This window comes from Bubalus kerabau, chromosome 13, assembly GCF_029407905.1.
Source record: "Bubalus kerabau isolate K-KA32 ecotype Philippines breed swamp buffalo chromosome 13, PCC_UOA_SB_1v2, whole genome shotgun sequence".
In the NCBI taxonomy this organism is placed as follows: Eukaryota; Metazoa; Chordata; class Mammalia; order Artiodactyla; family Bovidae; genus Bubalus; species Bubalus kerabau.
In genome coordinates, this window is record NC_073636.1 from 64,585,368 (window position 1) to 64,598,842 (window position 13,475).

The 13,475-nt window shown below is 42.8% G+C and overlaps 1 protein-coding gene and 1 pseudogene across 1 annotated transcript; one reads left to right on the forward strand and one right to left on the reverse strand.

The window, feature by feature from the left end:
* The first annotated feature begins 2,783 nt into the window (after positions 1-2,783).
* LOC129625073 (small ubiquitin-related modifier 2-like) lies at positions 2,784-3,766 on the forward strand. The gene has a single exon (XM_055543227.1). The coding sequence runs from the start codon at positions 2,881-2,883 to the stop codon at positions 3,160-3,162; it is 282 nt and encodes a 93-aa protein (XP_055399202.1). The 5' UTR covers positions 2,784-2,880; the 3' UTR covers positions 3,163-3,766.
* Positions 3,767-12,406: 8,640 nt separating this feature from the next.
* On the reverse strand, positions 12,407-13,117 carry LOC129625074 (proteasome subunit beta type-6-like; annotated as a pseudogene).
* Positions 13,118-13,475: the final 358 nt, after the last annotated feature.

A 13,475-nucleotide genomic window follows, 5' to 3' on the forward strand; every position in this document is an offset into this window, starting at 1 on the left:
TAGATGTCAAAGTGAAGCCTCTGCTTTTTAATATACTATCTAAGTTTGTCATAGCTTTTCTTTCAAGGAGCAAGCGTCTTTTAATTTTATGGATGCATTCACCATCTGCAGTTATTTTGGAGCCCAAGAAAACAAAATCTATTGTTATTTCCCCTTTTCCCACATCTATTTGCCATGAAGTAATGGATCCAGATGCCATGATCTTAGTTTTCTGAATGCTGAGTTTAAACCAGCTTTTTCACTCTTCTCTTTCACCCGCATCAAGAGGCTCTTTAGTTCTTCTTCACTTTCTGCCATTAGAGTGGTGTCATTCTGCATACCTGAGGTTGTTGATATCTCTCCCAGCAATTTTGATTCCAGCTTGTGATTCATCCAGCTCAGCATTTCATATGATGTATTCTGCATATAAGTTAGAGAAGCAGGGTGGCGACATACAGCCTTGACATATTGCTTTCTCAATTTTGAACCAGTCTGTTATTCCATGTCCAGTTTTGATTGTTGCTTCTTTACCTGCATACAGGTTTATCAGGAGACAAGTAAGGTGATCTGGTATTCCCATCCCTTTAAGAATTTTCCATGTGCACGCTAATTCACTTCAGTCATGTCCGACTCTTTGCGGACATGTCCATTGGACATATGGACTGTCCATTCTCCAATGGACTGTCCATTCTCCAGACAGGAATATTGCCAGAATTCTCCAGGCAGGAATACTAGAGTGGATTGCCATTTCCTCCTCCAGGGGACCTTCCCGACCCAAGGATCGAACCCAGATCTGTTATGTCTCCTGCATTGGCAGGTGGGTTTTTTTTTTTTTTTTTTTTTTACTACTAACACCACCTGGGAAGCTTGTAATCCACAGTTGAAGGCTTTAGTGTAGTCAAAGAAGCAGAAGTAGATGTTTTTCTGGAATTCTCTTGCCTTCTCTATGATCTAACAGATGTTGGCAATTTGATCTCTCATTCCTCTGCCTTTTCTAAATCCACCTTGTACATATGGAAGTTCTCAGTTCACGTACTGCTGAAGCCTAGCTTGAAGTATTTTGATCACTACCTTGCTAGTATGTGAAATGAGCATAATGATAGTTTGAACGTTCTTTGGCGTTGCCTTTCTTTGGGATTGGAATGAAAACACCTTTTCCAGTCCTGTGGCCACTGCTGAGTTTTCCAAATTTGCTGAAATATTGAGTGCAGCACTTTAACAGCAATCATCCTTTAGGATTTTTAAATAGCTTAGCTATATGACCCATCAATTCAACCCCTAGCTATATGTCCAAGAAAAATGAAATGTATGTCCACAAAGAAACTTGTGCACAAATGTTCATAGTTTATTCATAGCTATTACATATAATAGCCCAAAAGTGGAAACAACCCAATTATCAACCCTGAATATTTTTTTTCCCCATGGATAGAAAAACAAGATGTGCTATATCTATACAATGGACTATAATTGAGCAAAATAATAATAATAATGAAGTACTGATCCATGCTACAATATGAATGAAACTTAAAAACATTATGCTAGGGACTTCCCTGGTGGTCCAGTGGCTGACTTCGTGCTCCAAAAGGAGGGGGCCCGGTCAGGGAACTAGAACTGACAATCCGAAACTAAAGATCCCCTATGCTGCAACGAACCTGAGTGCCCCAAGTGCAGCCAAATACATAAACTAATATTTAAAAAAGCCAGCCAAGTTCCTCTGTCCAAGGGATTTTCCAGGCGAGAATACTGGAGTAGGTTGCCATTCCCTTCTCCAGGGGATCTTCCCGACTCAGGGATCAAATGTGTGTCTCCTGCTTGGCAGATAGATTCTTGTTTCCACCAAGCCATGTGATATTTAAACAAATACATACACACACACATACAGTACAGTTCCTGTAATTTCCCAATCACCACATGTGGATGAGGAAACTAAGACAAAAAGAGATTTAGTAGTTTGTTTGGGGTCACACAGCTAATAAGTGGCAGAACCATGATTCAGATGTTGTGGTTAAGCTGCTATGCCTGAGAAAATGAGAGGAATTTGGGGTGACTTAGGTTGGGTTGTATTGTTGCTGTAGCTGAGAAGGAAGGGTACAGAACTGAAAGGAAGGAAATAATAAAGGAACAAACAAGGTGATTTCTTTCCTGAGATCCTAGATGATGTGTGGGTTGCCTAGAGAAGAAGGAATGGAGGCTCTGAGTCATCAGCCTTAAGCCATATACCTAGATAGCTTTTTCTTTAGCACTTATTAAATACTCACCATTGCCAGATCCTGCATTAGGCTATGGAATTACAATCTATCAGGTCCATATCTTTTTGTACTCCCAATAGCAAACTGACTCTGGCCATCTTTAACCTAAAGGAAATTAACTAGAAGGCTGTGAGAGAGCTCAACAAGATCAAAGAGAAGCCTAGGAAACCATACTTGGAATATCAGGACTCAAGTAGGAAGCAACACAAAGCCTGGGTAGCTGTCAAGACTACCAGGTACCACCACTGAAATAAGTGAACTTCAACCAGTTTTTAATGACCTTGCATTGTGCCATTCAAGAGTCACAATTCTGGGACCCCCCCCCCCAGTAAGAATCTTCCTTCTAATGCAGGAGACTCAGGTTTGATCCCTGGATCAGGATCTAAGATCCCACATGCTACAGCTACTGAGCCTGAGAGCCTCAATGAAGAACCAATGCAACAAAGACCCAGCGCAGCCAAAAAAAAAGAAGGCCAAAGTTTTTGGACAGAGCATGGGATTAACTGAGATTAGGTCCTGTACCTACCTCTTGACTGTGTGTAGGGCAGCAAGAGAAAAGAATCTGTGGGGCTGGTGCTGCTTGTGTGCTCGTTCCATACGGACCTGGTACCTCTTTTGTGAAGCGGCAGCTGAGGAGACTCCGGCGCTCACCATGGCGGACGAAAAGCCCAAGGAAGGAGTCAAGACTGAGAACAACGATCATATTAATTTGAAGGTGGCGGGGCAGGATGGTTCAGTGGTGCAGTTTAAGATTAAGTGGCATACACCACTTAGTAAACTAATGAAAGCCTATTGTGAACGACAGGGTTTGTCAATGAGGCAGATCAGATTCCGATTTGACGGGCAGCCAATCAATGAAACAGACACACCTGCACAGTTGGAGATGGAAGATACAATCAATGTATTCCAGCAGCAGACAGGAGGTGTCTACTAAAAAGGGAACCTGCTACTTTACTCCAGAATTCTGTTGCTCCAGACCAAGAAGACATTCTCAATTAGAAAACTGCAATTTGGTTCCACCACATCCTGACTACTACAGTATAGTTTCTCTATTCTTTCATTTTCCCCTTCCCCATTCCTTTATTGTACATCAAGTAACTGGTGTATGTGCACAAGCATATTGCATTTTTTAAAATTAAATGGCCAATGGTATGTTTTGATCGACATCAAATGGAGATGGGATGGGGGAAAATACTAATTCTGTGAAAATACCCCCTTTTCTCCATTAGTGGCATGCTCATCAGCTCTCTATCTTTATATTCCAGTAAGTTATTTTGCTCTCACTGCTTAACAAAAAAAAGAACAACATAAAAATTCTTGCATACCTTGTTCGATTGGAGAATTTTAATGTTTTTCATTTATCATTGTAAAACCAAGGACAATTTTATAACTTTTTTGTACATAGCTGTTACATGTAGGGCAATCTGTCTTTAAGTAGGGATAAATTACTCTAAAAGAAATGAATCCTAGATAGTTTTCCCTTCAAGTCAAGCGTCTTGTTGTTTAAATAAACTTCTTGTTTAAAAAAAAAAAAAAAGAATCTGTGGGAATACAGATCATGAATTGATTGTATTTGCCTTAGGACAGTACATCCTGAGGGCAATTCAGGGAAATCTTTTCAGTGAAGGTAAAAGGTGATATGGTAAAAGGTATATTTGGCCTTGGAATACCGAATGAAGCAGGGCAAAGGCTAATAGAATTTTGCCAAGAGAATGCACTGGTCATAGCAAACACCCTCTTGCAACCACATAAGAGAAGACTCTACACATGGACATCATCAGATGGTCAACACCGAAATCAGATTGATTATATTCTTTGCAGCCAATGATGGAGAAGCTCTATACAGTCAACAAAAACAAGACTGGGAGCTGACTGTGGCTCAGATCATGAACTCCTTATTGCCAAATTCAGACTTAAATTGAAGAAAGTAGGGAAAACCACCAGATCATTCAGGTATGACCTAAATCAAATCCCTTATGATTATACAGTGGAAGTGAGAAACAGATTTAAGGGACTAGAACTGATAGATAGAGTGTCTGATGAACTATGGACTGAGGTTCCTGACATTGTACAGGAGACAGGGATCAAGACCATCCCCATGGAAAAGAAATGCAGAAAAGCAAAATGGCTGTCTGGGGAGGCCTTTCAAATAGCTGTGAAAAGAAGAGAAGTGAAAAGCTAAGGAGAAAAGGAAAGATAGAAGCATCTGAATGCAGAGTTCCAAAGAATAGCAAGAAGAGATAAGAAAGCCTTCCTCAGCGATCAATGCAAATAAATAGAGGAAAACAACAGAATGGGAAAGACTAGAGATCTCGTCAAGAAAATGAGAGATACCAAGGGAACATTTCATGCAAAGATGGGGTCCATAAAGTACAGAAATTGTATGGACCTAACAGAAGCAGAAGATATTAAGAAGAGGTGGCAAGAATACACAGAAGAACTGTACAAAAAAGATCTTCACGACCCAGATAAGCACGATGGTGTGATCACTGACCTAGAGCCAGACATCCTGGAATGTGAAGTCAAGTGGGCCTTAGAAAGCATCACTACAAACAAAGCTAGTGGAGGTGATGAAATTCCAGTTGAGCTATTCCAAATCCTGAAAGACGATGCTGTGAAAGTGCTGCACTCAATATGCCAGCAAATTTGGAAAACTCAGCATTGGCCACAGGACTGGAAAAGGTCAGTTTTAATTCCAATCCCAAAGAAAGGCAATGCCAAAGAATGCTCAAACTACCGCACAATTGCACTCATCTCACATGCTAGTAAAGTAATGCTCAAAATTCTCCAAGCCAGTCTTCAGCAATACGTGAACCATGAACTTCCAGATGTTCAATCTGGTTTTAGAAAAGGCAGAGGAACCAGAGATCAAGTTGCCAACATCCGCTGGATCATGGAAAAAGCAAGAGAGTTCCAGAAAAACATCTATTTCTGCTTTCTTGACTATGCCAAAGCCTTTGACTGTGTGGATCACAATAAACTGTGGAAAATTCTTCAAGAGATGGGAATACCAAACCACCTGACCTGCCTCTTGAGAAACCTATATGCAGGTCAGGAAGCAACAGTTAGAACTGGACATGGAACAACAGACTGGTCCCAAGTAGGAAAAGGAGTATGTCAAGGCTGTATATTGTCACCCTGCTTATTTAACTTCTATGCAGAGTACATCATGAGAAACGCTGGGCTGGAAGAAACACAAGCTGGAATCAAGACTGCTGGGAGAAACATCAATAACCTCAGATATGCAGATGACACCACCCTTATGGCAGAAAGTGAAGAGGAACTAAAAAGCCTCTTGATGAGAGTGAAAGTGGAGAGTGAAAAAGTTGGCTTAAAGCTCAACATTCAGAAAACGAAGATTATGGCATTTGGTCCCATCACTTCATGGGAAATGGATGGGGAAACAGTGGAAAAAGTGTCAGACTTTATTTTTGTGGGCTCCAAAATCACTGCAGATGGTGACTGCAGCCATGAAATTAAAAGACACTTACTTCTTGGAAGAAAAGGTATGACCAACCTAGATAGCATATTCAAAAGCAGAGACATTACTTTGCCAACAAAGGTCCATCTAGTCAAGGCTATGGTTTTTCCAGTGGTCATGTATGGATTGAGAGTTGGACTTTGAAGAAAGCTGAGCGCCAAAGTATTGATGCTTTTGAACTGTGGTGTTGGAGAAGACTCTTGAGAGTCCCTTGGACCGCAAGGAGATCCAACCAGTCCATTCTAAAGGAGTTCTTTGGAAGGAATGATGCTAAAGCTGAAACTCCAGTACTTTGGCCACCTCATGAGAAGAGTTGACTCATTAGAGAAGACTCTGATGCTGGGAGAGATTGGGGGCAGGAGGAAAAGGGGACAACAGAGGATGAGATAGCTGGATGGCATAACCGACTCGACGGACGTGAGTTTGAGTGAACTCTGGGAGTTGGTGATGGACAGGGAGGCCTGGTGTGCTGTGGTTCATGGGGTTGCAAAGAGTCGGACAGGACTGAGCAACTGAACTGAACTAAACTGAAAAGTGATTGCTGACAAAGGTATGTATAATCAAAGGTATGGTTTTTCCTGTAGTCATGTGCAGATGTGAGAGTTGGACCATAAAGAAGGCTGAGCACTGAAGAATTGACGCTTTTTAACTGTGGTGCTAGAGAAGACTCTTGAGAGTCCCTTGGACATCAAGGAGATCAAACCAGTCTATCCAAATGGAAAACAACCCTGAATATTCATTGGAAGGACTGATGCTGAAACTAAAGCTCCAATACTTTGGCCACCTGACGCAAAAAGCTGATTTATTGGAAAAGACCCTGACGCTGGGAAAGATTGAGGGCAGGAGGAGAAAGGGGCAATAGAGCATGAGATAGTTGGATGGCATCACTGACTCAATGGACATGAGTTTGAGCAAACTATGGGAAATAGTGAAAGACAGGACGTGCTGTAGTCCATGGGGTCGCAAAGAGTCAGGCACAACTCTTCCCTGTCCACTGCCACCTCCCAGAGTTTACTCAAACTCGTGTCTATTGAGTCAGTGATGTCATCCAACCATCTCATCCTCTGTCGTCCCCTTTTCCCCCTGCCTTCAATCTTCCCCAGCATCAGGGTCTTTTCCAATGAGTCAGTTCTTCGAATCAAGTGGCCCAAGTATTGGAGTTTCAGCTTCAGCATCAGTCCTTCCAGTGAATATTCAGGAATAATTTCCTTTATGATGGACTGGTTGGATTTCCTTGCTGTCCAAGGGACTCTCAAGAGTCTTTTCCAACACCACAGTTCAAAAGCATCAATTCTTCAGCACTCAGCTTTCTTTATAATCCAGCTCTCACATTCATATGTGACTACTGGAAAAACCATAGCTTTGACTAGATGGACCTTTGTTGGCAAAGTAATGTCTGCTTTTTAATATGCTGTCCAGGTTGGTCACAACTTTTCTTCAACAACAGAAAAGGTGATTGGATGCTGGATAGGGGGGGAAAGGAGCAAATATCCACCTATAAGGGTTTCCCCAGTGGCTCAGCAGTAAAGAATCTGCCTGCAATGCAGGAGACTTACAGGAGATTTGGTTTGATCTCTGGGTCAGGAAGATCCCCTGAGGCAAGAAATGGCAACCCACTCCAATGTCCTTGCCTGGGAAGTCTCATGGGACAGAGAAGCCTGGCAGGCTTCAGTCCATGGGGTCACAAAGAGTCAGACATGACTGAGCGATTAAACAACAACAAATCCACTAAAAATGCTGCTGAGAAACATAGGCAGTGTCCCTCCCATGCTGGAGTTTTTAGTCTAGCAGGAAGTCATACAGAATAAGAGCATTAAGACAAATAAAATAATTAGAGGTTATGATTAGACTAATGAGGGCAACAGATCTGGATCAGTGATGTTGAATAGCAGAGGACATACTATAGACTGAACTGGATCGTTAAGGAAAGCCTGTCTGAGGAGGTGATATTTAAGCTGAGACCTAAAGGATGAGAAGGAGCTCTTGCTGTAAAGAACTGGCAATGGTGAGTTGTGTGTATGGAGAAGAGGGGACTAAGGTTACAATGTGCTTGCAATGAGGGAAGCCAGTGTAGGAGTAAAGTGACTGGAATAATAGGTAAGAGTCAAATGGCCTTTGTAGGGACTTCCCTGGTGGTTCAGTGGCTAAGACTCCAATCTCCCAATGCAGGGGGCCCAGGTTTGATCCCTGATCAGGGAACTAGATCCCATATGCCACAACTAAGAGTTCCTATGCTGCTACTAAAGATCCTTCATGCTGCAACTAAAAGATTCTGTCCCTCATGCACAGTGAAGATCCAAGGTCCTGCAAGCCTCAACTAAGACCCAGCACAGCCAAATTTAAATATAAATAAAGATAAATATTTTAAAAATGGCCTTTGTAGAGCATAATGCTGAATTGGACTTTTCATCTAAGAGCAATGGGAAGTTCACTAAAGAGTTTCAAGGAAAGTTGGAACATGATCACAGTTTAGATTTTAAAAATAATAGCCATCTGGCTACTGAGTGAAGAATGGATGGAGGGAGTGAGGAGTGGCAGCAGGGAGACGAGTGAGGAGGCTGCCACAGTTAACCAGGTGAATGCAGACAGTAGCTTGGCTCAGGATGGTAGAGAGAAGTGGGTGGATTCAAGAGATATTTTAGAGGTAGCATTGATCAATTTTTTCCCAAGTTCCCCTATTTCTTATGCCTGGCACTCAGACCCTGGCTCTTATAAAAGTCTGAGACTTTCATTAATAAAAAATTGAGACAGAAACTGAGAGCAAAAAAATCTCAGATTGAGGAGTAGATAAAATCTCTAAATCTTTAAACACAACCGAAATTGAAGGAGGACTTCCCTAATGGTCCAGTGGTTAAGAATCCACTTCCCAATGCAGGGGATGTGGGTTTGATCCCTGGTCAGGGAAATAAGATCCCACATGCCAAGGGGCAGCTATGCCTGTATGCGGCAACTACTGAGCCCTCTAGCTCTAGAGCGTGTGCACTGCAACAGAGAAGTCCACAAGCCACAACAAATAGCCCATATATATATATATAGGCAAGCAAACACAACTGAAAGCTTTTTCCCTCCCTGGCTGCCTGATGAGTAGCTGCCATTATGTGACATGGTAACCAGCCAGGCAAGGAAATTCATGACTCACCAAACTTGCACACCCAGTCAGTGGTGATACTGGGCCCAGAAAGCAGGGTTCTCAACATCTGTTTCCTATACTAGCTGCCTCTTGTTCCTGGGTCGGGTCTATGGTGAAGCCCCTTGGGAAATCCATACCTGTTCCCTCCTCAGCCCTTGGACCCAAGTATTACAAAGGCCCAAAAGGAACCAGAGATCTGGTCTTACATAGTGCCCTGAGGAGAAATTTCTGGTACCTGCTACCTCAAGACCTCTCAGTTTCCTTCCTGTCCCCTACCACAAATGTCCACCATTGCAAAAGTCATCCTGTTAGGAAGACCAAGTTATAAACTAGGCCTCCAAAGGCTAATATTGACTGCTTCCCCCAGCCTCTTCTCTCTGAATCTTTCTCACTCCTTAAAGGAGCCATCCCTCCTCCAATTATGCATCCAGACCCTTCATGCCCTTCCCCCAAGTACACACTGCTGCTCTGGGAAAGAAGATGGGTATAGTGGGCTTTGTTTACTGCTTTCTAGAATCCATTCTTTCTTTTCCTTTTCCAAACAGGACCCTGAATTTTCAGTCATGTGATCTGAGTAAGACTGACCTCACCCCCATTTTCAGGAATGGGCCCTAAATGGCTTTAACTAACCAATACATCCCACATCCCTAGCCACAGTAATTGGTGCAGGCATGAGTACATGACCCAAGTCAGGTCAATCAGAGTCAACAAGACTCAGTTCTGGAATCTTGCATTGAGTCATTTGGACAATGGCCTTTTCTTTTCTGCTAAGTTTGAGCTTGGAAGCACCCAGACCCAGGAGCAGCTAGTAGCTTAAGATAAAATAAGGTAAGGCCACGACTAATGCCTGACTGATTCTACTGGTCAAGATACAATGAACCAGTTTTCAGTCGAATCAGTTTATTACTTACATAGTCAGCAAGAAGAATAAGCCAGGTTTCCATGACCCTTGCTCTACACACCAAAAAGGACGACACTGAAACAAAAGAGGCTGAACAATTGCAACATGAGTGTAGGGTACCCTATTGCTGAGGAGCCAATTCTGGAGCACAGTTAGCAGGTTTTATATTCTGTAATGCCATTCTGAGTAGGGTAGGGAAGAAAGTCCTACAGTTCATCAGAACCTGGGAAGCAATAAGGAAACTCTCAGGGCAGCCTCCCATGGGAGATAGGGAGGCAAGTGGAAGACGCTCTCATTACCTTACAAGCCTTGCACTCTTTCATGTTCTGGAAGGGTCACTAGGCATTCTGCCAAGATTTAGATAAGCTGTTCAAACTTTTGCCAGTGTGCCCTATATGAATGAATGTACACAAGGTAACCATGGTGTCCTGGCAGAGACCTTCCCCAGTAGTATCACATGGGGAAGGAGAGGGCCTGTCAAGAATTAAGCTAATTCCTAGGAAGTGCTTTGGAAAAATTAGAAAAGACTGGATCTCAGTTCCATTATTTGAGCCACTGAAGCAATCCTTGCCTGCAGCAATTATTTTTTTTTTAATATGTATTTACTTTTGACTGCTCTGGGTCTTCATTACTGCGTGGGCTTTCTCTAAGTACAGCGAACAGGGGCTACTCTTCCTTGTGGCCTGTGGGTTTCTCATTGTGGTGGCTTCTCTTATTGGACAGCACAGGCTCTAGGCACATGGGTTTTAGTAGTTGGAGCTCGAAGGCTCTAGAACAGGCAGGCTCAGTAGTTGTGGTGCATGGACTTAGTAGCCCCATGGTATGTGGGATCATCCTGGGTCAGGGATTGAACCCATGTCGCCTGCACTGGCAGGCAGATTCTTAACCACTGAGCCACAAGGGAAGTCCCTGCAGCAATTATTGATGGACATTTCACCAATTTCCTTCTCTAATTTAATCTAGCTTGAGTTCAGCTGTTAGTCACTTGTAATCAAAATAACAGATAAGTTCTAGATTGGTTCTAGATTTAAGTGTAGAATAGATTATTGGTATCTTATCTTATTGGTTCTAGATTTAAGTGTAGAATAGATTTAAGTGTAAAATAGATATAGGTAGGTATAGATATAGATAGATATCAACCAAATAAGATACCAATTGTATCTTAACCAATACAACAGAAGATGGAACTCAGCCTCCCAAAGAACTCTCCTATACTTCCCTGACTTCAATAACCAATTGCATGTTGATAACTCTCAGATCTTTATTTCCAGCCCAGATTTCTCTTGTTGACAATTCAGACATTTTGTATCAAACTATCTCCTAGACATTGCCACCTGGATATCCCAAAGTCACTTTAAACTCCAAGTATCTAAAACTGAGCTCATGGTCTTCTTTCCAACAACTCACTCTTCTCCTTAATTCCTTATCTCTATGAATGGCAGCATTAATCTTTCAGTATCTCAGCCAGAAACCTAGGAATAAGCCTTGATACCTCACACTTTCCAATCCCTTATATACTTTCAAGCTTTGACCTAAATATCAGTCAAATCTACCTACTCCTCTCTATCTTCATTACCACCACTCTAATCTAAGCCACCAGCATTTCTCACCTACACAAGTAGCTGCTGTTCTCTCTTGACTGGTCACCTGCTGCCACCCTCCATCCTCCAGCCATTCTTCATGCCTGATATTTATTAACTGAATGAATGAAGGGACAAGTGAATTTCACTAACCCCTCACTTAAAATCCTTCACGGTTTTCTTTTACACTTAAATCTATTTTACACTTAAATCTATTCTACATGTAAATCTAGAACCAAAGCCATGGGACTTCCCTCATGGTCTAGTAGCTAAGACTCTGTTCTTCCAATTCAGGGGGCCCGGGTTTGATCCCTGGTCAAGGGACTAGGGTTTCCCTGGTGATTTGAACAGTAAAGAATCTGCCTGCAACTCAGGAGACCTGGATTCAATCTCTGGGTCAGGAAGATCCCTGGAGAAGGAAATAGCAGCCCACTCCAGTATTCTTGCCTGGAAAATTCCATGCCCAGAGGAGGCTGGTGGGTTATATAGTCCATGGGGTTGCAAAGAGTCAGACACGACTGAGCGACTAACTTTCTTTCAAGGAACTAGATCCCACATGCCACAACTAAGACCCAGCACAGTCAAATAAAAATAAATAAATATTAAAAAGAAACCAAAGTCTCCTTGTAAGACTGCTTACAAGGGCCAACATGATCTATCCCCCTACCTACCTCCCTTGCCTCATCCCTCACTTTTCTGCCCTATTTGCATCAGAAAAAATTAATTATCAATGATCATGCCCTTGGTACATTATACTTTCTACATCCCAACAGCATCTGTCCTTGTTTGGCAAAGTACCACTTATCCTTCAAGGCTTATTCTTAGTCTCCTTCTCTGTGAAGACTTTGATTTCATCAAGGAATCTGTTCTTTCAATATGCTTCCAAAGCACTTAGCAGCTGCCTCTAACCTGCACTCAATGATCACTATCTGATAATTCTGTTATCTGAAGTACGTAGGAGTCTTCTTCGGTGCATTTTGTCTACTGAATCTTTTTTTTTTTTCCTCAGTGACAAGCTGTTTATTGAATTTTGAAGCAGTATTGGGTGTCTCCTATTGTATATTAGAACCCCAGGATTGAGAAAGGTTATAAAGTGGCAATAGTGAATTGGACAATCTCGTCTCCCAGAAGAACCTGCCATTCTACCCCTGATTCTGCAATAGCTACCAGGCGGATCACTCTGCTGCTGGAACCATCCTTTTTCATGGCCAAAGACAGAGTATTGGCAGTGGATTGCAGACATTCTTTCTTTGTCATGCCTTCCCGGTTAGGTAGCCTCAACATAGCCATAGATATAAGAGCTCCCGGAGTCCCCGATGGTGAAGGCCTACCTTACCATCATACCCTCCATGGGTACCGAGAACACCTGTCCCCCTTCTTGGGAGTCCCAGCCCTCAATGATGATTCCTGCCATCAGGTCTTCTCGGTATTGGTAACACATCTCCTTAAGGAGGCTGGCTGCCGTGTGTCCAGTGGAGGCTCAGTCAGCTCAACACTGTGCAAACCAAGCTGTTAAGTGACTGCATCGGCTTCTGCCTGAGGATCAGCTGCTGAGCCTGAGTGGCAACAGAAAATACCACCGTGAATAGGGGTCAGCTTGTCAGTCACTTGATTGGTGGTGTATGACTCCGTGGTTGTTCTGGAGCTGGCTTCTAGAATCATGTCCCCATCAAATTGCACAGCCATGATAGGGATCCCTGTGGAGACTTCCTGGTTTTCCCAGTCAGAGGCAAAGACCTCAGGCCCCCAGACTGGTGCTGGCCCCTCTCCCCGAGCAGCTGCTAAGGTGGCCTCCATCTTCCTGCACTGATATTGCTATGTCTACTGAACCTTACTCATGATGGATTGTTTCCTTGTATATTTTAGCAGTTGTTTCCTTGTGGATTATTAGCTGTTTGGAAGGGCTCTATATATGGGAATTCTGTGTAACCTGCAATGGTTGGGGGAGGAAGGGGGTCCATGGAGGAGATCTGGAGAAGATTTGCATTAGTTTCTGCTAGGAATCTGAGAGGTTCTTTTGGAGTTCAGTTCAGTAGATCTCCTTAAATGTTAATTTCTCAGCCTTGGAGTTCCCTAGATATGCAGGTATGTAAATATGAACCCCACATGCATCACCTCATTTTCATCAAGGACAAGCATGCAATTTCAAATTCTT